The 19,904-nt window shown below is 61.1% G+C and overlaps 2 protein-coding genes across 4 annotated transcripts; one reads left to right on the plus strand and one right to left on the minus strand.

The window, feature by feature from the left end:
- Nucleotides 1–7,054: 7,054 nt before the first annotated feature.
- On the plus strand, nucleotides 7,055–10,717 carry PRSS57 (serine protease 57). The gene is made up of 5 exons (XM_060145872.1): nucleotides 7,055–7,111; nucleotides 7,357–7,510; nucleotides 8,458–8,602; nucleotides 8,981–9,235; nucleotides 10,362–10,717. The coding sequence occupies exons 2-5, from the start codon at nucleotides 7,416–7,418 to the stop codon at nucleotides 10,572–10,574; spliced, it is 708 nt and encodes a 235-aa protein (XP_060001855.1). The 5' UTR covers nucleotides 7,055–7,111; nucleotides 7,357–7,415; the 3' UTR covers nucleotides 10,575–10,717.
- An 849-nt stretch (nucleotides 10,718–11,566) lies between these two features.
- On the minus strand, nucleotides 11,567–17,817 carry FSTL3 (follistatin like 3). 3 transcript variants are annotated; one of them, XM_060145873.1, is made up of 6 exons: nucleotides 17,638–17,817; nucleotides 16,090–16,275; nucleotides 14,688–14,841; nucleotides 13,701–13,916; nucleotides 12,889–13,116; nucleotides 11,567–12,798 (listed from the first exon to the last, which is right to left on the minus strand). In XM_060145873.1, the coding sequence occupies exons 1-6, from the start codon at nucleotides 17,738–17,740 to the stop codon at nucleotides 12,774–12,776; spliced, it is 912 nt and encodes a 303-aa protein (XP_060001856.1). In that variant the 5' UTR covers nucleotides 17,741–17,817; the 3' UTR covers nucleotides 11,567–12,773. The 3 variants fall into 3 exon arrangements, with proteins under 3 accessions (XP_060001856.1, XP_060001859.1, XP_060001857.1); XM_060145876.1 differs by lacking the exon at nucleotides 14,688–14,841; XM_060145874.1 differs by lacking the exon at nucleotides 14,688–14,841 and having other exon boundaries at nucleotides 11,567–13,116.
- Between the last annotated feature and the right edge of the window lie 2,087 nt (nucleotides 17,818–19,904).

Here is a 19,904-nt window from a genome sequence, read left to right on the forward strand (position 1 = left end):
CGCCATCCAGCCCACCCCTGCCCGGCTCCTGGTCCGGAGGGTGAGCGAATGGGGACAAATAGCCCGGGGGAAGTCCAGGAGGCCGCTCCGAGGACCACGGCCCTACTGCGGGCGGAAGGACCCGCAGACTGCCTGCGGGAGTAACTGGGGAAGAGCATCAGGGTAGCGGGCACTGCAAGCGCAAAAGGCCGGCGGTGGGACCGAGCCAGGCCCGTTTGAGGAGAAATAATCATAATAGAGCAATTGCTGGTCTTCTGAGCAGTGGCTGGGCTCTGGGGACGGCCCTACAGTTGGATGAGGGTTAAGGAATTGAATCTGCTCCCACGGGGCAAACAGGCCTGCGTGCTCAGAGTGAGAGGGGTCCGTAGAGGGGGCAGGGAGAACTTAGACTTTGTCTTGAGGGCACTGGGGAGCCACAGCAGAGTTTAGAGCAGGAGAGGGGTCACCCCGGCTTATGTTTGTGAAGGCCGCTCGAGCTGCCAGGTGGGGAGTGGATGAAAAGGGGCTAAGGGGGCGGGGGGGGGGGCTTGGGGGCCAGAAAAGGCTGAACTGGGGCCGCCAGGGACATGGCAGAGGCTGGACCAGCGTGAGAACCAGGTGGATTCTGCATGGATCTTGAAGGGGGAGGCTGCAGGATTGCTACGGGATGGGATGAGGGATGACAGGCATCAGGGTTCCCCTCTCCAGCCTGAGCTCCTAGAAGGACATGCGGACATGAACGGGGCCTGGGAGATGACAAAGGGGCCTTGGTCGGGCAGCTGGATGCCCAGGTTGGAGTTTGGGGTCAGGCCCAGCCTGAGCTAGACGGGGGGCTCCCCAGGGTGGGGAGCAGGTTCAGGCAGCAGAAAGAGCCGACTCGCTCCCCTGCCATCCCCTCGATTCCCTGTAGTCCATCTTGGATCCTTCATCTGTGCAGACCCCACAGAGCAGGAGGGAGGCAGGAGCTGTCCCCACCAACGTGTTCTTAGAAGGACACTAGCCACCGGGCCCCGAACACACTTATTCCATGGGGTGGGGGAGGGGGGGTGCAGAGAGGGAGGTTCTTCCAAAGCCCTTAGGGTTTCTGTAAAACTGTTCTGCTCAGCTGGTGCTCAGTAAATGGGTGTGTAAAGGGAAAGAGGCTTGGATGAGCTCTGGAGAAAAATGGGGCACGATGCACCCCAGACGGGGGAGGGCATGGCTGCCTTTCCTCTCACAGGCCTTTGCACCCTCCTTTTACAATGAACATGTACCCATTTAGCAGGAAAACAATGAGATAAATTAGCAAACAGAACAAAGAAAAAGAGTCAGAAACATCAGGGGGCCTGGGTTCCAGTTCCAGCTCAGCTCTGTAGGTGCTGTGTGATGCTGGGTCTGTTTCTTAACCTCTCTGAGCCTCACTTCCCTACCTCTTAGGGCTGCTGGAAGGGTTGATGGAGCAAACATACACGAAGGACTTGAAACAGGGCCCAGCATACACTCGCTCAGGGGTTGGCAAACGTCTTCTGTAAAGGGCCAGGTGGTAAACATTTTCAACATCGCGGGCCGGCCGCTCTCTGTGGCAAGGGCTCAGCTCTGCCATTGCGGTGCAAAAGTGGCCGGAGGCAGTACATGGCCACATCGTGTGGCCATGTGCCAATAAAACTTTAGTTATAGGGACTTCCCTGGTTGGCGCAGTGGTTAAGAATCCGCCTGCCAATGTAGGAGACACTGGTTCAATCCCTGGTGTAGGAAGATCCCACATGCCGCGGACCAACTAAGCCCGTGCGCCGGAACTCCTGAGCCTGCGCTCTAGAGCCCACGAGCTGCAACTACTGAGCCCGCGTGCTGCAACCACGGAAGCCCGCGTGCCTAGAGCTCGTGCTCTGCAACAAGAGAAGCCACCGCAATGAGGAGCCCGCGTACCGCAACGAGGACTAGCCCCTGCTCGCTGCAACTAGAGAAAAGCCCGCGCGCAGCAACCAAGACCCAACGCAGTGAAAAATAAATATAAAAGAAATAAATAAAATTTATTTAAAAAAAAAAACAAAAAAAACTTTATTTACAGCAGGTCCGGCTGCTCCCAGACATCCTCTGGGCACTTGGACTCCAGGGGGGTCTGACACTGGGCTCTGTGTGGGCCCCAAGAGCCCACTCCTCCCCTGTCCCTGAGTCGCAAACCCCCTCACCTCTCCCAGCCCTGACTCTAGCTCAGGCCTTGTGTCCCCCACTCCAGCTCAACCACAGCCTCCCCGTCTCCCCACCTCCTCTCTCCTCTCCACTCTCACCAGAGGATCTGCCCCCACCTGCCCTGCTCAAGCACCTTCTATGGCTCCCCAGTGCCCTGCAGTCTGGCTCTCGAGGCCCAGGTGAACACTGAAAGCACCCTTCCTTCCCCTGCCCCTGCCGCCCACCCCGCTGGGCTGTCCAGACACCTTCTCCGCACCCACCCTGGGCTCCTCCTGGATTCCCCTCCTCACTCTACCAGGGTTACTGGGTTTCCTTCTTGCCCTAAAATCCTACCCCCTCCGTATGCTTCTTGCCGACTCCGGTCACTCCTTCCCCACTTAATTCTGCTGCAGACGATGTCAATTCACTGTCTCTCCACCAGGGCAGGGGTCTGTGTCTTCCTGCTGCTGTGTCCCCTGCCCCCCCTTGCACTCATGCAGTGCCCGCACACTGCACTCATGCAGTGCCCGCACACTGCACTCATGCAGTGCCCGCACACAGCCCGCACACAGCAGGCACTCAATAAACACTCATGGAATGAAGGGCTGCATACCTCTCTCCATCTCCTTTGACATTCCCCGCAGAAAGAGTGGCGCTGGTGTCCAGTTTGCAGACGAGGGGCGCCCAGGTCACCCAGCCCCCTGCTGAGATCTCGCCACACCCTCAGAGATGCTCTGGGGTCACCTGTTTCCCAGAGGAGGAGACCGAGGCCCAGACAACAGTGGCCAAGCCGCATCCCCACACCCATCCTCCCCCTGTGGAAATCCTGGAGGCTGCAAGGGCAGACGAGGTGGACAGCAGTGGTGACGCTCTGCCCGCCACCTCAGTTCACCCATCCGTGGAATGGGCTTGCTCAGGGCCCCCACATGCCAGCCACTCACACCTACTTGTCGCTTCCTCCGTTCTCTGCCAGGCCTTTGGATGCGGGTCCAGGAGAAAGTCTGTGAAGGGCACTGGTGTCTGTCACCACACCACACTGGTCAGGGCTGGCATCCAGAGGAAACCTGGCTGGGATGCAGGATGCAGGATTGGGCTGTTTATTCTGTTTTTTTAGAGATTTATTTGCTTCCTTTGTTTTTTTTTTTTTTTGGTTTGTTTTTTTTAATTTTTGGCTGCGTTGGGTCTTCGTGGCTGCACCTGAGCTTTCTCTAGTTGTGGCAAGTGGGGCTACTCTTTGTTGCGGTGCGTGGGTTTCCCATTGCAGTGGCTTCTCTTGTTGCAGAGCACGGGCTCTAGGCACACAGGCTCAGTAGTTGTGGCGCACGGGCTTAGTTGCTCTGCGACATATGGGATCTTCCTGCACCAGAGATCAAACCCGTGTTCCCTGCATTGGCAGGTGGATTCTTTTTTTTTTTTTTTAACATCTTTATTGGAGTATAATTGCTTTACAATGTTGTGTTAGTTTCTGCTGTATAACAAAGTGAATCAGCTATACGTATGGCAGGCGGATTCTTAACGACTATGCCACCAGGGAAGTCCTGGACTGTTTACTTTTAAGGCAGTGCCGTCCACTCAAGAAATAAGAAGCTGGGACTTCCCTGGCGGTCCAGTGGTTAAGACTCTGTGCTTCCATTGCAGGGGGCACGGGTTTGATACCTGGTGGAGGAACTAAGATCACACATGCTGTGCAGCGCAGCCAAAAAATAATAAAAAATAAAAAGGAAGAAAGAAAGAAAGAAGAAGTGATTTCCTTGGAATGTGAGTTAACGAGGTTAAAAAGTAAAGTGTGGGGTGTAAGGGAAAGCGTCACCAGCTGACACCTGCCGGGCCTATGCCCCATTCCAAGGACCAACCCTATTCACAGATGAGGACACTGAGACACACAGGGGCCAAGTGGGGTGGGGTGGGGTCCCTGGGCTCCAACACTGAGGCCGGGGGGTTTCCTGGGAAGATTTTGAGCTTTTCTCAAATTCTCAGGGGCTCCTGACCAAGCCCCATAACCTCTCCTGACTTCTTGAAACTCTGCTGCTGCTTTGGGCTAGGGGAGAGGCTGTGCACTTTCTGAGCACCGACTGCATGCCCCACTCAGGGCTGGGTGATGAGCACCGACTGCATGCATACCCCACTCAGATGCTCAGGAGCTGACTGTGAGCTAATCTCCTCAATATGTAAAGAGCTCTAACAAATCAATAACAAAAGTAAGAGTTCAGTAAAGGGAGCTATTATTATCATCGTCATCAGAAGCAACATTATTATTGTTGAGTTGCTCTGACTTGGAAAGCCACCCAAATCCTCCATGGAAAGACCCTTCAAGGATGACAGTCCCGGAGTTCTGGGTTCAAGACCGTCTGCTGTGCAGCCCCAGACCAGCCAAGCTCCACTCTCTGGGCTTCAGTTTGGGATGTGGAAACACTGAGCTCCACACAGTCCGTTCCTCAGAACTTGGTTACTTGGATCCTTGAAGGACAGTTGCTGGTTTCACAACTGCTTGCCAGACAAGAAGGAAAATACAACGGGCTGTGGGAAGAATCGGCCCTCGGCAGAGGCAACAGGAGCTGGCCTGAGGCTGCAACCCTGGCCCCATTTCCCCCTCGCTGTGCAGCCTTAGTCAAGGTACTTAAACTTTCTGTGCCTCTGTTTCCCCATGGGGACAGAAACAGTACCGACAGCCTTGGTTTGCTCTAGGACTGCATGAGTTCCACACATCTGCAGCTTCGGGTAATACCAACCCCCAGGGGCATGTGGCTGGGGGAAGTGACTGAGGCCTTGGGGCACAGACGAGACAGGACAGCCCCAGGGAGCCAGAGTGGACAGGAGCCACCAAAGTCTCCCGAAGAATCATCTGCTACCGCCTGCATTGACTTCCGAGGGAAATGCGGGGTCCAGCTCTGGCCGAGACCCCGGAAACGACTTTCGCATGGACGTTTCCCACTTTCCTCCATGTTCAGGGCCTGATGGTTTCCCACAGCTGCAGTAATACATCACTGCAAACTTAGTGGCTTAGAATGACCTTCTCTTACCTGATCAGTGGGCCCATCCGGGCTGAGATCTAGGAGTCTTCATGCCAGCACAGCCGGTTCCTTCCGAACCAGCTGGTTCTACCCCCACCCTGCAGCTTTCAAGGCTGTGCCTCAGTTTCCTTGTCTGTGAAATGGGTGTGATAACAACATAGCAAACTAATTAACACAGGGGGCTGAGGTTGGCTAAATACGGCCCCACAGCCTCCGCATCCTGGTCCTGGGACCTGTGGGTATGTCACCTGATGGGGCAGAAGGGACCTTGCAGGTGGGATTGAGTTAAGAGAGATGGGGACGACTCTGGATTCCCAGGGGCCCAGCGTCATCACAGCGTCCTTATAAGAGGGAGGCGGGAGGGTCAGACGCAGAGAGAGACGGGAGATGCTGCGCTGCTGGCTGTGAGGATGCAGGAGGGGCCGCGAGCCAGGGATGCGGCGCCTCTGGAAGCTGGAAAAGGTGGGAACCGATGCTCCCCTGGAGGCTCCGGAAGGACCAGCCCTGCCCACACCTGGATTTAGCCCCATGAGACCCATGTTGGAGTCCTGTCCTGCCTCTATCTCTCTGTCTCCCTCTGTCTCTGTGTCTATCTCTCTGTCTCTGCCTCTCTTCCATGTCTCTGCCACTGGGTCTCTCCCACCTCCAGCTCCACCTCACCTTCTCCATCCATCCCACGCCCTCACACCCTTGTCGCAATGCTGAGTGATGGGCTGGGAGGACCACCCTCCCCCGCCCCGGCACTGATGGAGCCCACCCTGGTCCTCCGGGCTGGGCACTGCGTTCTGGCGAGGTACCCTCTGTGCCTCCGAGGCGTGTGTGGGGTGAGCCTACTGTGAGCAGTGGCCACTGAGCCTCCGTTCCCCTTCCTGTGACACTGGCCCCCTCTCTGCACAGGGCTACCCCTAGCCCCAGTCGCTCTCCTCCATGCTGCGCGGGGTCCCCTGCCTCCCAGATGTCCCTCTGCGTCTCCACTTTAGTGACTGATGGCGGACGGGCACGGGGTTCTCAGCAAAGCCTCCGCAAGGCAGCACAGGGCCTCTGACCTGTGTGTCCCCTGTGTGTGGCCCCTCACCAAGGCCCTGCTGCCCCTTCCCTGCCCTGAAGCCTCCATGGCTCCCCGGTACCCACAGGAGAAGCCCCCGCCTTCAAGGCCCTGAACTGACCTGACAAGCTCGCTGTTCTCTGGCCACCAGAGCCCGTGCTTCAGCCGTGAAGCCAGATCACCTCATCTGTACCCACAACCCCGAGAAACGCCAGCACCGCGAGGGTGGGTGCCTTTGTCACATTGGGCTCCACCTCCAGCACTTACCGGAGGCTGGTAATGCCGTAGGCACTCAATACCTCAATACATGCAACCAAGGCTTTCTGGAGGCTGGGGTTGCAGATGGGGAAACTGAGGTTTGAGGCAGTGACGGGCAGGGCTGGACCCGGACCCCCTTCAGCTGGAGAGCTGGTCCCCAGCCCTGAGGGGCAGCGAGGGCTGTTGTGCTGCCGGCTGCGTACCTGGGAGATGCTGGGTAAACGGGGGCATGGCACGCATTAGGGACCTCTGGGGTCACATGTCTGGGCAGAGCCGGGAGCCCCCCAGAGCCCCCGTGCCCACTCCACTGCCCTGGCTCCTGGCTTCCCGTGCCATTACGATTATCATCAACGACCCCGATGCAGGAGAATCATCAGGCTTTCCGAAGCACGGGCTCAGAACTGGGCTGGTGGGGCCCCTGACCACAGGCCACAGCCCAGTTCCCCATTTCCGGGCCGTTGGGCGGTGGGTGGACCATGGCCTGCAGAGCTCTCCAGGGAGAGGCTGACCTGCAGCAGCCATGAGGCCCGGGGAGGGGAGCTGGGCCTGCCTGCTGCTGACTCTGACCGCCTTGCAGATGCTGCCCATGAGGCCCCCAGGTGAGGACCCCCGAGTAGCCCAACCAAGCCCATCAGAGCCCCGTACAGGGGCCCCACCCAGGAAGCTCCAGGTAGCACCACGTGGTCAGTTACTCAGCCCCCTGCATGGCTGTTCCTCTCGGGTCTCAGCTGGGAGGCGGGCATGAGGCCCAGCTGGGGTCTCGGCCAGGCCCGGACCCAGCTTTTCGTGCACCCGGCCCCTCTCCCGGCAAACTCCACGGCCTTCTCTGGGCATCTCTGTGTCTGTCTATCCCGCCCAGCCTGACCCCTACCCCACACTGCCCCGTCCCTGACTCGCTGCCCACCCTGCCTGCAGGCTCCTGGGCGTCCCGAATCATCGGGGGCCACAAGGTGACCCCCCATTCCCGGCCCTACATGGCGTCCGTGAGTTTCCAGGGCCAGCACTACTGCGGGGGCTTCCTGCTGCGGACCCGATGGGTTGTGTCGGCCGCCCACTGCTTCAGAGACAGGTGAGCCAGGATGAGGGGGTGCCCTGGTGTGGGTGGGGTGAGGGCTCGTGCAGACAGGCCTCTCAGCTGGGGGGCTTATCAGGGGTGGGGGGCGGCAGGAGAAGTAGGGAACGAGCAGCCGCCGTGACCATAAGCCGATGTTATAACCGTTACGCTTGTCCTGAGCATATTGTTATAACGATGACTAACCTTCATATTGAAATTATTGGAGGCAATACTATAATCGAGGTGGGAATTAGAATAAATATAATGAGTATTATATTCATTCTAAGTATAATTTTATAAGTATTAAAATTAATATTGCAGGGGCTTCCCTGGTGGCGCAGTGGTTAAGAATCCGCCTGCCAATGCAGGGAACACGGGTTCAAGCCCTGGTCCGGGAAGATCCCACAGGCCGCGGAGCAACTAAGCCCGGGCACCACAACTACGGAGCCTGCGCTCTAGAACCCACGAGCCACAACTACTGAGCCCGCATGCCTAGAGCCCGTGCTCCGCAACAAGAGAAGCCACCGCAATGAGAAGCCCACGGGCACCCCAACGAAGTGTAGCCCCCTGCTCGCTGAAACTAGAGAAAGCCTGAGCGCAGCAACGAAGACCCAATGCAGCCAAAAATTAATTAATTAATTAATTTTTTTTTTTTTTAAAGTACTGCAGTGGGAATTCCCTGGTGGTCCAGTCGTTAGGACTTCATGGTCTCTCTGCAGGGGGAACGAGTTCAATCCCTGGACGGGGAACTAGGATTCTGCAGGTCACGCGGCGTGGCCAAAAAAAAAACTAAATTCAATTCATATTGCTGCGATCGGAGTTAATACCATAATTGAGGTGGAACGGTAATAAACGTGACGCTTATTATCACTGGCTGGCGTGAGGATGACATGGATTTGCTTGGCCCGTGCCGGGTGGCCCTCACCCCAGCCTCGCTCACAACCACCCTCCCCACCCCGCAGAGACCCCCAAACGGGCCTGGTGGTGCTAGGGGCCCACGACCTGCACACCGCAGAGGCCGCGCAGCAGGTGTTCAGCATCTCGGCTGTCTTCACGCACCCCGACTACCATCCGGCCACCCACACCAGTGACATCTGTCTGCTGCGGGTGAGACGCTGCGTGGGGGACGAGGGCCAGACGCGGGTCCCAGCCCCCCCCCCCCCACGATGGCCTGATTTGTTTAAAATCAGCTGTTGGGATCCTGTGAGCACCCGTGCTCAGAGCAGGGAAGGATGAGGCTCGTTAGAAAGACCCTTTGGGCAGCTGAGGGGTTGAGACTCGAGGCCTGGAGGCTGGGGAAGACCAGAGTCCAGAGGCAGTTGAGGCCTGACGGGCGGTGGCGCGCGGTGGCCTTCCGACAGCCTAATGACGGCTGCCACTGACTTCTCTCCACGAGGCCAAGAAGAAACCCAGAAAGGTAAACAGGCAGGAGCAGTGGTGGGCGGCTGCGGTGGCGGGGGCCTAACCTCAGTGCTCCCCCTGCAGCTGAACAGCTCTGCCATCCTGGGTCCTGCAGTGGGGCTGCTGGGGCTGCCACGGAGGCCACCCAGGGCCGGGGCACGGTGCCAGGTGGCCGGCTGGGGCTCCGTGTCTGACTTCGAGGAGCTGCCGCCTGTGTTGATGGAGGCCGAGGTCCGCGTGCTGGGCCTGGACATCTGCAACAGCTCCTGGAAGGGGCGGCTGAGCCCTGCCATGCTCTGCACCCGCAGTGGGGACCGCCGGCGACGTGGCTTCTGCTCGGTGAGACACTCAGTCTCTGTCCTGCCTGCTTACTGCGTGGGGAAACTGAGGCCCACCGAGAGGGTCAGAGCTGGGCAGAGCCTTGGGAACTAAGTCCCAGCTCACCTTTGACCAGATGGGCCTCACCTAAGGCCCTGGAAGGGCACGGAGTTGCCCAGGGTCACAGGGATGCCATGTATGGCTCTGCAGGTTGCGCACTGCACAAACAGCTACAGATTTGTGTCTTTAAAAGCAGTGTCAAAAAAAAGCAAGGTCCAGATCTCAAGGAAGAAGCTCCTGCTCCTAAGCCCTTGTATGGATTAATGGCAAATTTGGCCCCGGTGCCAAGGAAGAAACTCAGCCCAGGTGTGGGGTGGGGGTGGGGGGCGGTGTCTTTTGTTCCAGCCACGAGAGTGCAGTGGTTCAGATTCTGGAGCCCAACTGCCTGGGTCCAGGTCCAGACTGAGCCACTCCCCAGATGTGTGGTCTTAGAAAAGTCACCTCACTTCTCGGGACCTCACTTTCTCCATCTGTAAAACTGTCACACAAATAGGACCTACTTCTTAGGGTCAGAGCTGATTCCAGGTGACAATTAGGGTGATAGGTGCGGGGAGGTGAAGGGAGAGGAGGAAGCAGGAGTTTTACGGTGAGTGTTCCGGGAGGTCTCTCTGAGGAAAGTACTTTTGAGAGTTGGAGGGGCCTTGAGAAGATCTGAGGGGAGGCATGCCAGGCAGAGAGACCAGTCACAGAGCTGCTGTGTACAGCTGCGCAAGTTGTGCACTGCACAAGGTGCTGCCGACTTGTGTATTTATACAAGCAGTGTCCAGCAGGGGGCAGTAACGGGTCTCAAGAATATGCAAAAGCCTAGAGGTTGGAGCTTGCTTTGCTGCAGGAAGAGCAAGGTAGGCTGGCATGGCTGGAACCAAGCAAGTCGGGGGAGAGGAGGGCAGACAGGTGGGTGGGGGCTGGATCCTCTAGGCCTTAAAGGCTGAGGTGAGGAGCTTAGTCTTTGCTGTAAAAGCTCTAGGGAGCCATGGTAGGATTTTGAGGCAGGGAGGGTCCTTCTCAGATTCACCCGTATGAGCTCCTTTAAGGAAAGTGAGGCCCAGAGAGGGACCCCTGGCCTCACCTTTGCCTCCATCTCCAGGCAGACTCTGGGGGGCCCCTGGTTTGCAGAAATCGGGCCCATGGCGTCATCTCCTTCTCCGGCCTCTGGTGCGGCGACCCCAAGACCCCCGACGTGTACACACTGGTGTCCGCCTTCGTGACCTGGATCTGGGACGTGGTTCGGCGGGGCCCGCACGGCCCCCAGCCCAGCCCCCCACCCAGGACCACTGTGGGCCCAGCAGGAGTTGCCTGAACCACAGCAGCGCACAAGATGAGGTTAGCTCCGGCCTGGAAAATTCCGTGGCTGGGGCAGAGGGTCCATGGGCCCCCAAACCCCAGGAAGCCTGGTGTGTGTGGGATGGCAGGTGGGATAGGGGGGAATCAGTTCCAAACAAAAAGGGCAAAATAACACAATAAAGTGTTAACTGGCTCACCAGACACGATGGTCTGCCTCCAGGGTCCACGCACGTCTTTGAGCTTCTCCTTGGCCTCAGCGTGGCCGAGGGTCCGGTTCCACCACTCCCTCCCGGAAGGACCTTGAGCCATAGGACCTGGGCCCCTCTCCACCCTCCCACACCCTCCCCGCGCTGACCCCTCTGGAGTTTCCCACCCTGCCTCACAGCCCGAGCTTGGGACGGCCTCCCCGCCTTGGTCCCTACCTGGACCGCCACTCCTCTGCCCTCCAGCCAACCCCACACGGGGAAACCGAGGCCGGGAGAGGGTAGGGTCTCTGGTCCTCAGGGTGGGGTCTCAGGTTGGCCTGGCTCACCCTCTGAAAAGCGCTTTGAGTGAATGGTGCCCGGCTGGCGGCAAGGCTGGGCGAGTCCCAGCTGGTACTTTGACTAATCGTGTTAGTGTCACTATGGTACCTCCAACCCTTCCAGGCCAGGCCTCCGTTTCTGGACCCTAAACCAGGTGGCCTCTTGGGGCTGCCCTAAGCCATCTTGGCCCCCCTCTTCCCCTCCCCTGCCCCATAAAGGCCAAGACTCTCCCACCCACCCTCACCCCACCTGCCCCAGTTCTACCTCGGCTGCCGCCCACCGCCTGAAGGTGGGCACTGAGGCCCCGAGTCGGGCAGTGGCCGCCCCAAGGACGTACACCTGTGTTTCTGCGCTGGATGCTTCCAGAACACACTATGCACCAGCATCACAGCACCCCAGGACCCAGGCTGGTAACCCCCTACCAAAGTGGGCGGCGCAGAGGCTCAGAGAGGTGGCGGGCAAACCGAGGCCTGGACATCCAAAGTGGCTTTTTCAGTGTTTATTTCTTTGGCAGGCGAGGCAGGACCCCAGGGCGGGGGAGGTTGCCTTGTCGGGGGCTCGGGTGAACCCACTGCTCAAGGGCACTTTTCCAGGTGTCACAGGTAAGGCACTTCCTGGAGGCTGGGAAGGACACGGACGAGCCCCACTGCCCTGTGCTCCTCGCTCCAAACTCGGGGAGCTGGGCTCCTGCCCCGCTGGGCCCCCACCCTGGTCTGAACCTCCAGTCTACACACAGGCACAGGGAGGTGACAAAGAGCAACAGCCCAGGAAGATGGAGGGAACCCGGCTGGCAGGCAGGGGGGGCTCAGCTGGGAACAGGGCTTAGAGGCGTGGCCAGGGCAGGATGCGGGGGACAGAGGGTCCCGGGTCTGGACCTCACTTGTGCACGGGGCAGCAGGCACTGGGGTGCCCCTCAGACACACGGCTCCAGGATGCCAGGTGTGCAGTGGGTCTTGGTGTCTATTCTCCGTCCTGGGCCAGTGGGTGAGCAGGGACCCCACCGGGTCCCACCCTAAGTGGGCCGGGTACCACCAGACATGGTGCCCTGTTCTGGGCAGATACAGCCTCTCCATGCCCAAGTCCTGTGTCCAGAGGCCCAGATGGCACCCTGTCCCTGGGGACAAGCTGGGCTTTTCTCAGGGGCCTTCACAGAACACACTGGGAGCTGGAGGGAGAGGGAAGGTAAGCCCCTTGGTTACCCTGGGGCTGGTGGGGGACAGTGGTTGCTTCCTTGGCCTGTCTGGGGTCTGGGCATGTTCTGAGGCTCATCTCTACACACCCAGGCCGTGGACCCCCTCTCACCCCATGGTCCCTGTTCTATCAATAGAGGCCAGGGTGCCTCTTCATTAGTTGCTGGCAGGAAGTCCCCAGCCCTCTCGGTGGCAGCGACAATGAATAGAGTTATCCCCGAGGAAGGAGAAGCGTGGGGTCCTCCTGGGCAGTAGGGTACCTAGGTCTGGGGTGGCACCCCACCCACCAGCCCTGCTCCCAGGCCTCCTTCCCCCAGTCCTTCCAAGGTATCGTCGGGGGGCAACAGGGCTCCCAAAATGGTCCCGGTCCAGGCTCTGAGGAGTGTCCGTGGGACATAAATTAGACTCTGCTGTGGCAATAAATAAAACGGGGCTGCCTTGAACGCCAGGCCCAGGCCGGTCCCTCAGGCTCACACAAAGTTCTCCTCGTCCTCCTCCGACTCAGCATCTAGCGGCTCGGGGGTGCCTGCAGAGTGGGAGGGACCAAAAGAGAAATGCGGGCGCGGAGAGGGGCTGGGGGCTAGACCCCACCGCTGCTCCCCGCCCCTCGCCGCACCTGCACAACTGCCCGGGTGGCGCACGCCGATGGAGCGGCCCAGGAAGCAGGTGGCCTGGCGGAGGTGGCACGAGGACATGTAGGTGACGTTGTTGTTGCCACAGAGCTCCTGGCCGGGGCTGGAGGGCGCGGGGCAGGGCGCCGCGCGGCACACCACGCAGTGCGCGCTGCCGGTCTGGTCCACCACGCACGACTGCGGCCGCAGGCACACAACGTGCGCGCACGATTCTGCCGGTGGGGCGTCGGGGAGGGTCAGGGGCGCTCCTCCTAACCTGGGCCACAGGCCCCGCCCCCGCCGCGAACCCGCCCTCAGGGTCCCACCCTCAGACGCGGCCCCCTTGTTGCACCAGAAGCCACACCCCTTCCACGAACCGCGCCCACACTCCAGATCCACCCTCAATCCCTCCCCCCTTTGATTGCACCAGTAAGCTTCTCTGACACACACTCGTATCTCTCACCCCATATGAGCCCCAGAACCCCCTTTCCAAACCTGCACCCAACTCTTTCTCATTCATAACCCCACAAAAGACCTAATCCAGTGACACTCTCGCGGGACAATAGACTCCCTCCGCTAGGCCCCGCCCACGAGCTCCCATCTAAGCCCCGCCTAGCACAAGGCCTGGGAGCAGGGCTGGTGGGTGGGGTGCCACCCCGCCTAGCCCGCCCAAATCCGTAAGACATAATAGGACACCCTGGATTTCAGACCCCGCCCCTTCCTGCCAAGACCCCGCCCCCACGCGTTGCGGCAGCGGCCTTACAGGATGCTCAGGCCCGGTGGCCCCGCCCCTCCCCCAGGCCCCGCCCCTACGTACTGCGGCAGCGGCCCCGGTACATGACGCGCAGGTCTGGGTGGCCGCGGCAGCGCGCGGCGCGCAATTCGCACTCGTCGCGGTAGGTGGCGCCGTCCGAGCCGCAGACCTGAAGGCGCGCTGGGAGCCCCGAGCAGTCGGGCGCGCACTCGCAGCGCGGACGGCCCCCCAGCATGCGGCAGGCCTTGCCTGGGCCGCACGCCACGCCCTCGCACGAATCTGTGGACAGAGGACACACACGTGTGGGCTGGGGCGCGTGGCCGAGGCCGGAGGTCCTCAGAGCCCCCCCGCGCCCTCGCCCCCTCCCTGTTCCGAGGGATAGAGGCCGGGCCGGAGTCGGGGCCCACAGGGGAGGAGACTGATTTGGGGGTCTGGGGGCGGGACCGTTAGGGACGAGATTCAGCCACGGCCCGGGTGGACACGGACTCGACGCTGCTCCTGGGGCGGGCTTCTGTCGGGGGGCGGGGCTCAGTGTGGGCGGGAGGGGGGGTGTCTCTGCCCGGAATCTGGGGGTCCGGGAGGAACGGGCTTCCGCCCCCGGTCCACCTCTCGCTCCGCAGCTGGGCCACCCGCTCGGGCTGACGTCTGTTCCCTGATTTACGCGCGTTTCTGGGAAGGCCGGCGGGGGATCGGCTGCGTCAGCCCGCGGGGGGAGCGGGGGGCTCCACCCCGTCCAGGCGCGGGTATGGGGAGGACGGGCAGCGTCTGTTCCCCGTGCCTGCCAGGACCTCCCCGGAGGAGGTGTCAGGGAGGGCGGGGCGTCGGCCTGGTCTGAGCCTCATTTCCTGAGGAGGGGGCCTCCCACAGCCCGAGCCCTCCGAACCAGGGGTTACCGCCCCCCGCAGCCCCATTTCTCAGGTAGGGAGACAAGTCTCTCTCTGAGATCCCCGCCCCCACTCGGGCCCGGCTAACGGCTGCTTCTGGCCTCCCAGGCCCAGTGCAGCCTCCCATCTACCCCCACAAGGTGGTGCCGTTTTGTCGTCATTTTACAAAAGGGGGAAACGGTCACAGCTGTGAGTTGGAGACAGCCAGGGCACTTCGGCGTGAGAACTCCAGGCCGGACCCGATGGACCCCCCAGCTCTGTGGCTTGTGGGTCTGGAGGGCCGTCTCTGAGCTCGAGTTGATGTTTCAGCTTCAGTTTCCCTGTGTGTAAAGTGGGGCTGATGGGGAAACCCACCTTACAGGGTGAGCAGAAAATGATGGATGCTCCTAAGAGACTAGCTGGCGTGCCCCACGTCCCTGTGCCAGGGCATGTGGGCTGCACCTGGGCGCCTCCCATGCTGCCCGCCCACACGCACATCTGGAAACGCTCTCCCGGGTGGCTTCACGCAAGCAAGAACAGAAGTGGCAGGGCTGAGTTCCTGTCCCCAAGGCCAGACAAGGTTGGGGGGCGGGGGGGAGGGGGTCCTGGACCGTCTCATGCCCAGGCCAGGCACTTTTTGAAGTCTGTCCTCCTCCCAGAAGCCAGAGGGGCTTCTGGAGGGAGCCAGGGCACATGGCAGTTGAGTCTGGGACCACCCAGCCAGGCTGATCTGGGATTAATCACACCCCAGCGGCCAGTCAGGCTCCTCAGTTTGGCCTGCAGGTCTGCAGCCCTCAGCTCCAGCCTCCTCCCTGTGCCCCTGTCCTGACTCCACCCACCAGGGTCTGATCCCAGGCCATGGTCTCTGCTGATGCTCTCCCCCATGCTTTCTCCAGCTGGCGAACTCCTAATCATCCGCCAGCACCCTGGCTCTAGAGCCCACCTCCTTCAAGTCATGCCCCCCTGCGCCCTCTGGGTCCTTGCAGGTTCAGCCTTGCACAGGGGGCTGGGAAAGTCCCCAACCCCTTCTCCAGGGCAGAGACGATGTCTTGACTTAGTCATTTACTCATCCTGCCTTCAGAGAGCCCCTAGTCTGATGGGGGAGGCAGCATTTCGCAGAGCATGGTGCAGAGGCACACGCTTGTTTAACATGCAGCTGTTTAACCACAGCTAAGCCCAACCCCAGACCCTGGACTCTGCGGGGTCAAGGGCAGATAAGTGTCTGGGAACACTGAGTGTGGGGTCATGAACCCTAATGGCCAGTCGGGGAAAATCCACCTTCCTAGGAGCTAGGTGTGAGCACATCCACCAGGTGCAGGGCAAGTGGGAAAGGCCACCCTGGCAGAGGGCTCCTCGTGAGCAAGGGCCTAGAGGCTGGAATCCAAACTGGGGACTCCTTGGAGCTTCCTGAACCCTCACCTGCAGGTGGCTAAGCTGGGAGCCTGAAGGCCCGCAACCCCTCTCTGAGCCTGGGATCCCCGTGCCGGCAGCCTCAAGCTTCTGCCTGCCCCCAAGACGGGGGGCTCACTCTCGGCTGTCCCGCCTCTGACCCTGTGACCCTGGCCTGCGGCCGACACCCAGGGTCTCACCTTTGCAGGGGAGGCAGTGGACGAGGCCCAGGAAGCCCAGGAGGCTGATCTTGTTCCCCGGGTGCGTGAAGTTGGACCAGGCGGTGTCGATGTTACCAGACGCACAGCACTCAGCCTGGCTCACGTCCGTCCTCAGCACCAGGCTGCAGGTGGCCTCTCGGCCCTGCTGGAGCCAGCAGACACCACCTGCGGACGAGCGGGCCAGTCCCCCACGTGGCCAGAGGCGCCCTCCGGTGCCCCCCCCCATACCCAGGCCTTGGCCTTCCAGCCAGCTGCCGGCCCATGGCGATGCATACAGTTGGTGCTCAGTAATGATGGAGGGGATAATCTGCCCCTGACCTGGGAAGGAGGGGCAGAGAACCGCACAGGTGTCCCCACCCTGGCTGCAGATTCTTTGGGGACCCTTCCTCTCTGGGCTCCAGCCCCAACACTGCTCCAGCACCCACCCCACCCCCTCCTGGGAACCTCTCCCCCCACCCCCACCCCCCCGGTCCAGGCCCCCAGCCCGGGCCTGGCATCCTGCCCGAGCAGGCAAACGCCCGGAGCTGGACGTGTCAGGGTCAGCGGGCCCTGGAGCCGCCTCTCCCGCCTCTGCCCTCTGTCTAGACAGCGCCCGAGGGCACGCGGAGCCCCCTCGCCCAGCAGCCCCCCCTCGCCTGGCCCGCCTCTTACTCACTCCAACTCGGGAACATTCCCCTCGCATGAGCTCACTGTCTCCCCGGGGATGCGGCCTTCGGGGAGGGGGCTTGGCTCTCCCCTCACTGCGGGGCTGGGGTGGGGCTGCAGGGTGGGGTGGGGGGCAGATGGCTCTCGGTTTCTGCACCGTTAAGTGGGGGCGGGGGTGGCCACGGCCCCCATTCCATGGAGCTCCCAGGCTCTGTGCTGAGCGCCTCCCAGGGACCAGCTCTGGGCAGCCCAGCACATTGGCACCCCGTATAAAAGGGGAAACTGAGGCCAGGTGTGGGGAATGTGACTTCCCCGGCACCTCCGCAAGTGGCAGGTGTGAGATTCCAATGACCTGTCTGCCTGAACCAGACCCAGGGAAAATCTGAGACCCCAGCTGGAGGTCCTGAGTCCAGCCACCCAGCCCTGCCTTTCTGGAGTATTGGGACCCGGATGGTCGAGGTTCAAATCCCCGCTTTGCCACTTACAAGCTGTGTGACCCTGTGCCTCAGTTTCCCCACCTGGAAACCGGGCAGAAGAGTGCCCACACTACTGGGCTGTTGCGTGGATTCCAGGACGGAAGAGGCAGACACTAGGCGCCCAATAATTGTCAGCAGCTCTTGTGACTAGATTCTTGATAAATAAATTGTGAAGGAGTCACATCTGCTCTCCTGACCTCCTGGTGACCCTCCTTTGGGCCTTTTGGGGCTGGGGGAGGGGAGGCTCAAGCCCTCCCAGATTCAACCTGCAGCGGCCACGGGTCACCACGGGTCACCGCTCTCTGCCACCGCCGCCGCGCCCCCCGACCTCGCCCCCAGGCCCGCATTCCGGGCAGGCCCACGTGGGTGGCCCGCCCCGCCCGCCCCTTCCGGCCGCCCCACTCACCGGGCGCGGGGTCCCCAGAGCCCACGGAGCCAACGAAGCCCACGGCCCACGCCAGGGCCCCCCAGGGCAGCGGCCACAGTGGCCCCGGCGCCCCGGGACGCATGGCGGACGCAGACACGGCGGCGGCCCCCGCGTCGGACGCGCGGGCGGCAGGCGGGCGGGCGGGCTGCAGGGAGGGCGGCGGCGGCACCACTTCCAGCGCGCGGCCGGCGCGCCCTATAAAGGTCCCGCGGGCTGCGGGCGGGGCGGGGCGGGGCGGGCCGGCCGGGGCGGGGCGCGGGGACGGCGGGGCGCGGGGCAGTGTCGCGCGCGATGTGGGCGGCAGCTGGTCGGGGGCGGGGGCACGACCCGGGAGCCGGGCTCGTGGCTGTGAGTTCGAGGTGTCGCCGTGCGTTTGGGGGACTGGCCGGTGAACCAAGGGGAGCGCGTCTGCGGATCCGTGCGCGTCGTGTTCTGCATGTGGTCGCTGGGGTGGCCCCAGTGTGCTCTGGACTCCTGGCCTGTCCTCCCCGTCCCTACACGCCCCAGGGACCTCAGCCCCAGCCAGTTCCCTAATCACACATCCCCGGCCATCCGCCTGGCCACTTGGCCCCTGGAGCCGGTGGGCACGGCTGGGTGTGAGCGCGTGGAGGCATGGGGAGGCTGGTGGGGTGGGAAACAGAGGCAGAGAGGTGTGGCAGAGAGATACCCCAGAGACACGATGGTCCTGACAACATCGCTGACAGCAATAATCATACCACAAGAGTTACACTGTGGTAAAGTGCCCACTGTGCCTGGCCTTTGCCCCTCACAGCTGAGGTTGCACCAAACACCCCAGGCCTTTGCAAACCGTGCCCCCAGGCCACATCAACAACCTGCTGACTTCTCTCCTCCAACGGTCAGTGCTCCCTGTCCTGGGACACCCTGGAATCCTGGGTTTTCCACAATTTATGATGGCCACATCAGCGTGGGCCTGGGAAGCACTGAGTCCGCTGGGGCCTCAGTGCAGCGGGATGCTTTTCCTTTTTTTTTTTTTTTTTTTTTTTGCGGTACGCGGGCCTCTCACTGTTGTGGCCTCTCCCGTTGCGGAGCACAGGCTCCGGACGCACAGGCTCAGCGGCCATGGCTCACGGGCCCAGCCGCTCTGCGGCATGTGGGATCTTCCCGGACCGGGGCACGAACCCGTGTCCCCTGCATCAGCAGGCGGACTCTCAACCACTGTGCCACAAGGGAAGCCCCTGCTTTTCCTATTTTGGAGCTGATCTCTTCAATCTTGGGGGCCTCCCAAATTGTTAGGGCACCCCAACAGGCTCATGGGTCCTGTGCAGCCCCTCTGTGTTTGTGCTTCTGGGAAATAATTAGTGTCAATCTTCTGGTAGCAGGGACCTTTGGGGGATGCTGGAGCCTCAGGTTGACCAAGGCAGACCCAGTCCCGTCCTCGCTGAGCTCATGGTTTGTCAGAGTCATAGACAAGACAATACATAGAAAAACAAACTAATGTATAACTTTTAAGAGTGCAAAATGCTTTTAGGAAAAAACAAAAATGATTGAGGGCAATTGGTCATCTCCCAGGGCCACCTATGCCTCATCGCCCCCCATCCCTGCATCTGCCCCCACCCCGGGTGTAGAAACAGGATCCCTGAAGGCACAGCCCTTCCTCTGCATGCACGAGATCTGCTGCTGGCCGACACCATGCCCAGACCACTTACTCCACCTTAGCTGCCCAGCCTGACCCGTGTCCCCAGGGCAGTGCCAAGGGCCGCATTACTTCCTAGCAGCACTGAGGGAGGGCACCCAGCTGTCTCTACCTGGCCTTGGCCTCTGACAGTCCAAGGAGATTCTCCCCTGTTGGGAAATGGGGCAGGAATGAGACCCTGTGTTCTCAGCTAGGGTGTGCGGGGGCTGAACAGGGTAACCTTGGCCGAGACCTGACCCTACCATGGCTCAGCCACCCCGTCCTGAGCTGTGCAAATAAAAGGGCCATTGTCGGCCTGGCGTGGGTTCGAAACTGAGGCCAGCGGCCAGTGGCCTCCTGCTCCCCAGCCTGGCGTGTCTCCCCAGCCCAGAGGCTCTGCACTGGGTGACCTCAAAAAAGTCATGGCCCTCTTTGGGGAGCCCTCTTCTGAGTATCTCCCATTTGTGCCCTCCTCACCACCCCGACCCAGCCTGCAGCCTGCTTCCTACCCCAGGCGCCTGCCATAACGTTCCTCCCTAGCCCATACCCATCATGACTCCCCAAAGTCCCTGCTCACCACCCCAGGGAAACCGACAGTGACAGTCCAACATAA

This window comes from Lagenorhynchus albirostris, chromosome 3 (assembly GCF_949774975.1).
Source record: "Lagenorhynchus albirostris chromosome 3, mLagAlb1.1, whole genome shotgun sequence".
Taxonomy (NCBI): domain Eukaryota; kingdom Metazoa; phylum Chordata; class Mammalia; order Artiodactyla; family Delphinidae; genus Lagenorhynchus; species Lagenorhynchus albirostris.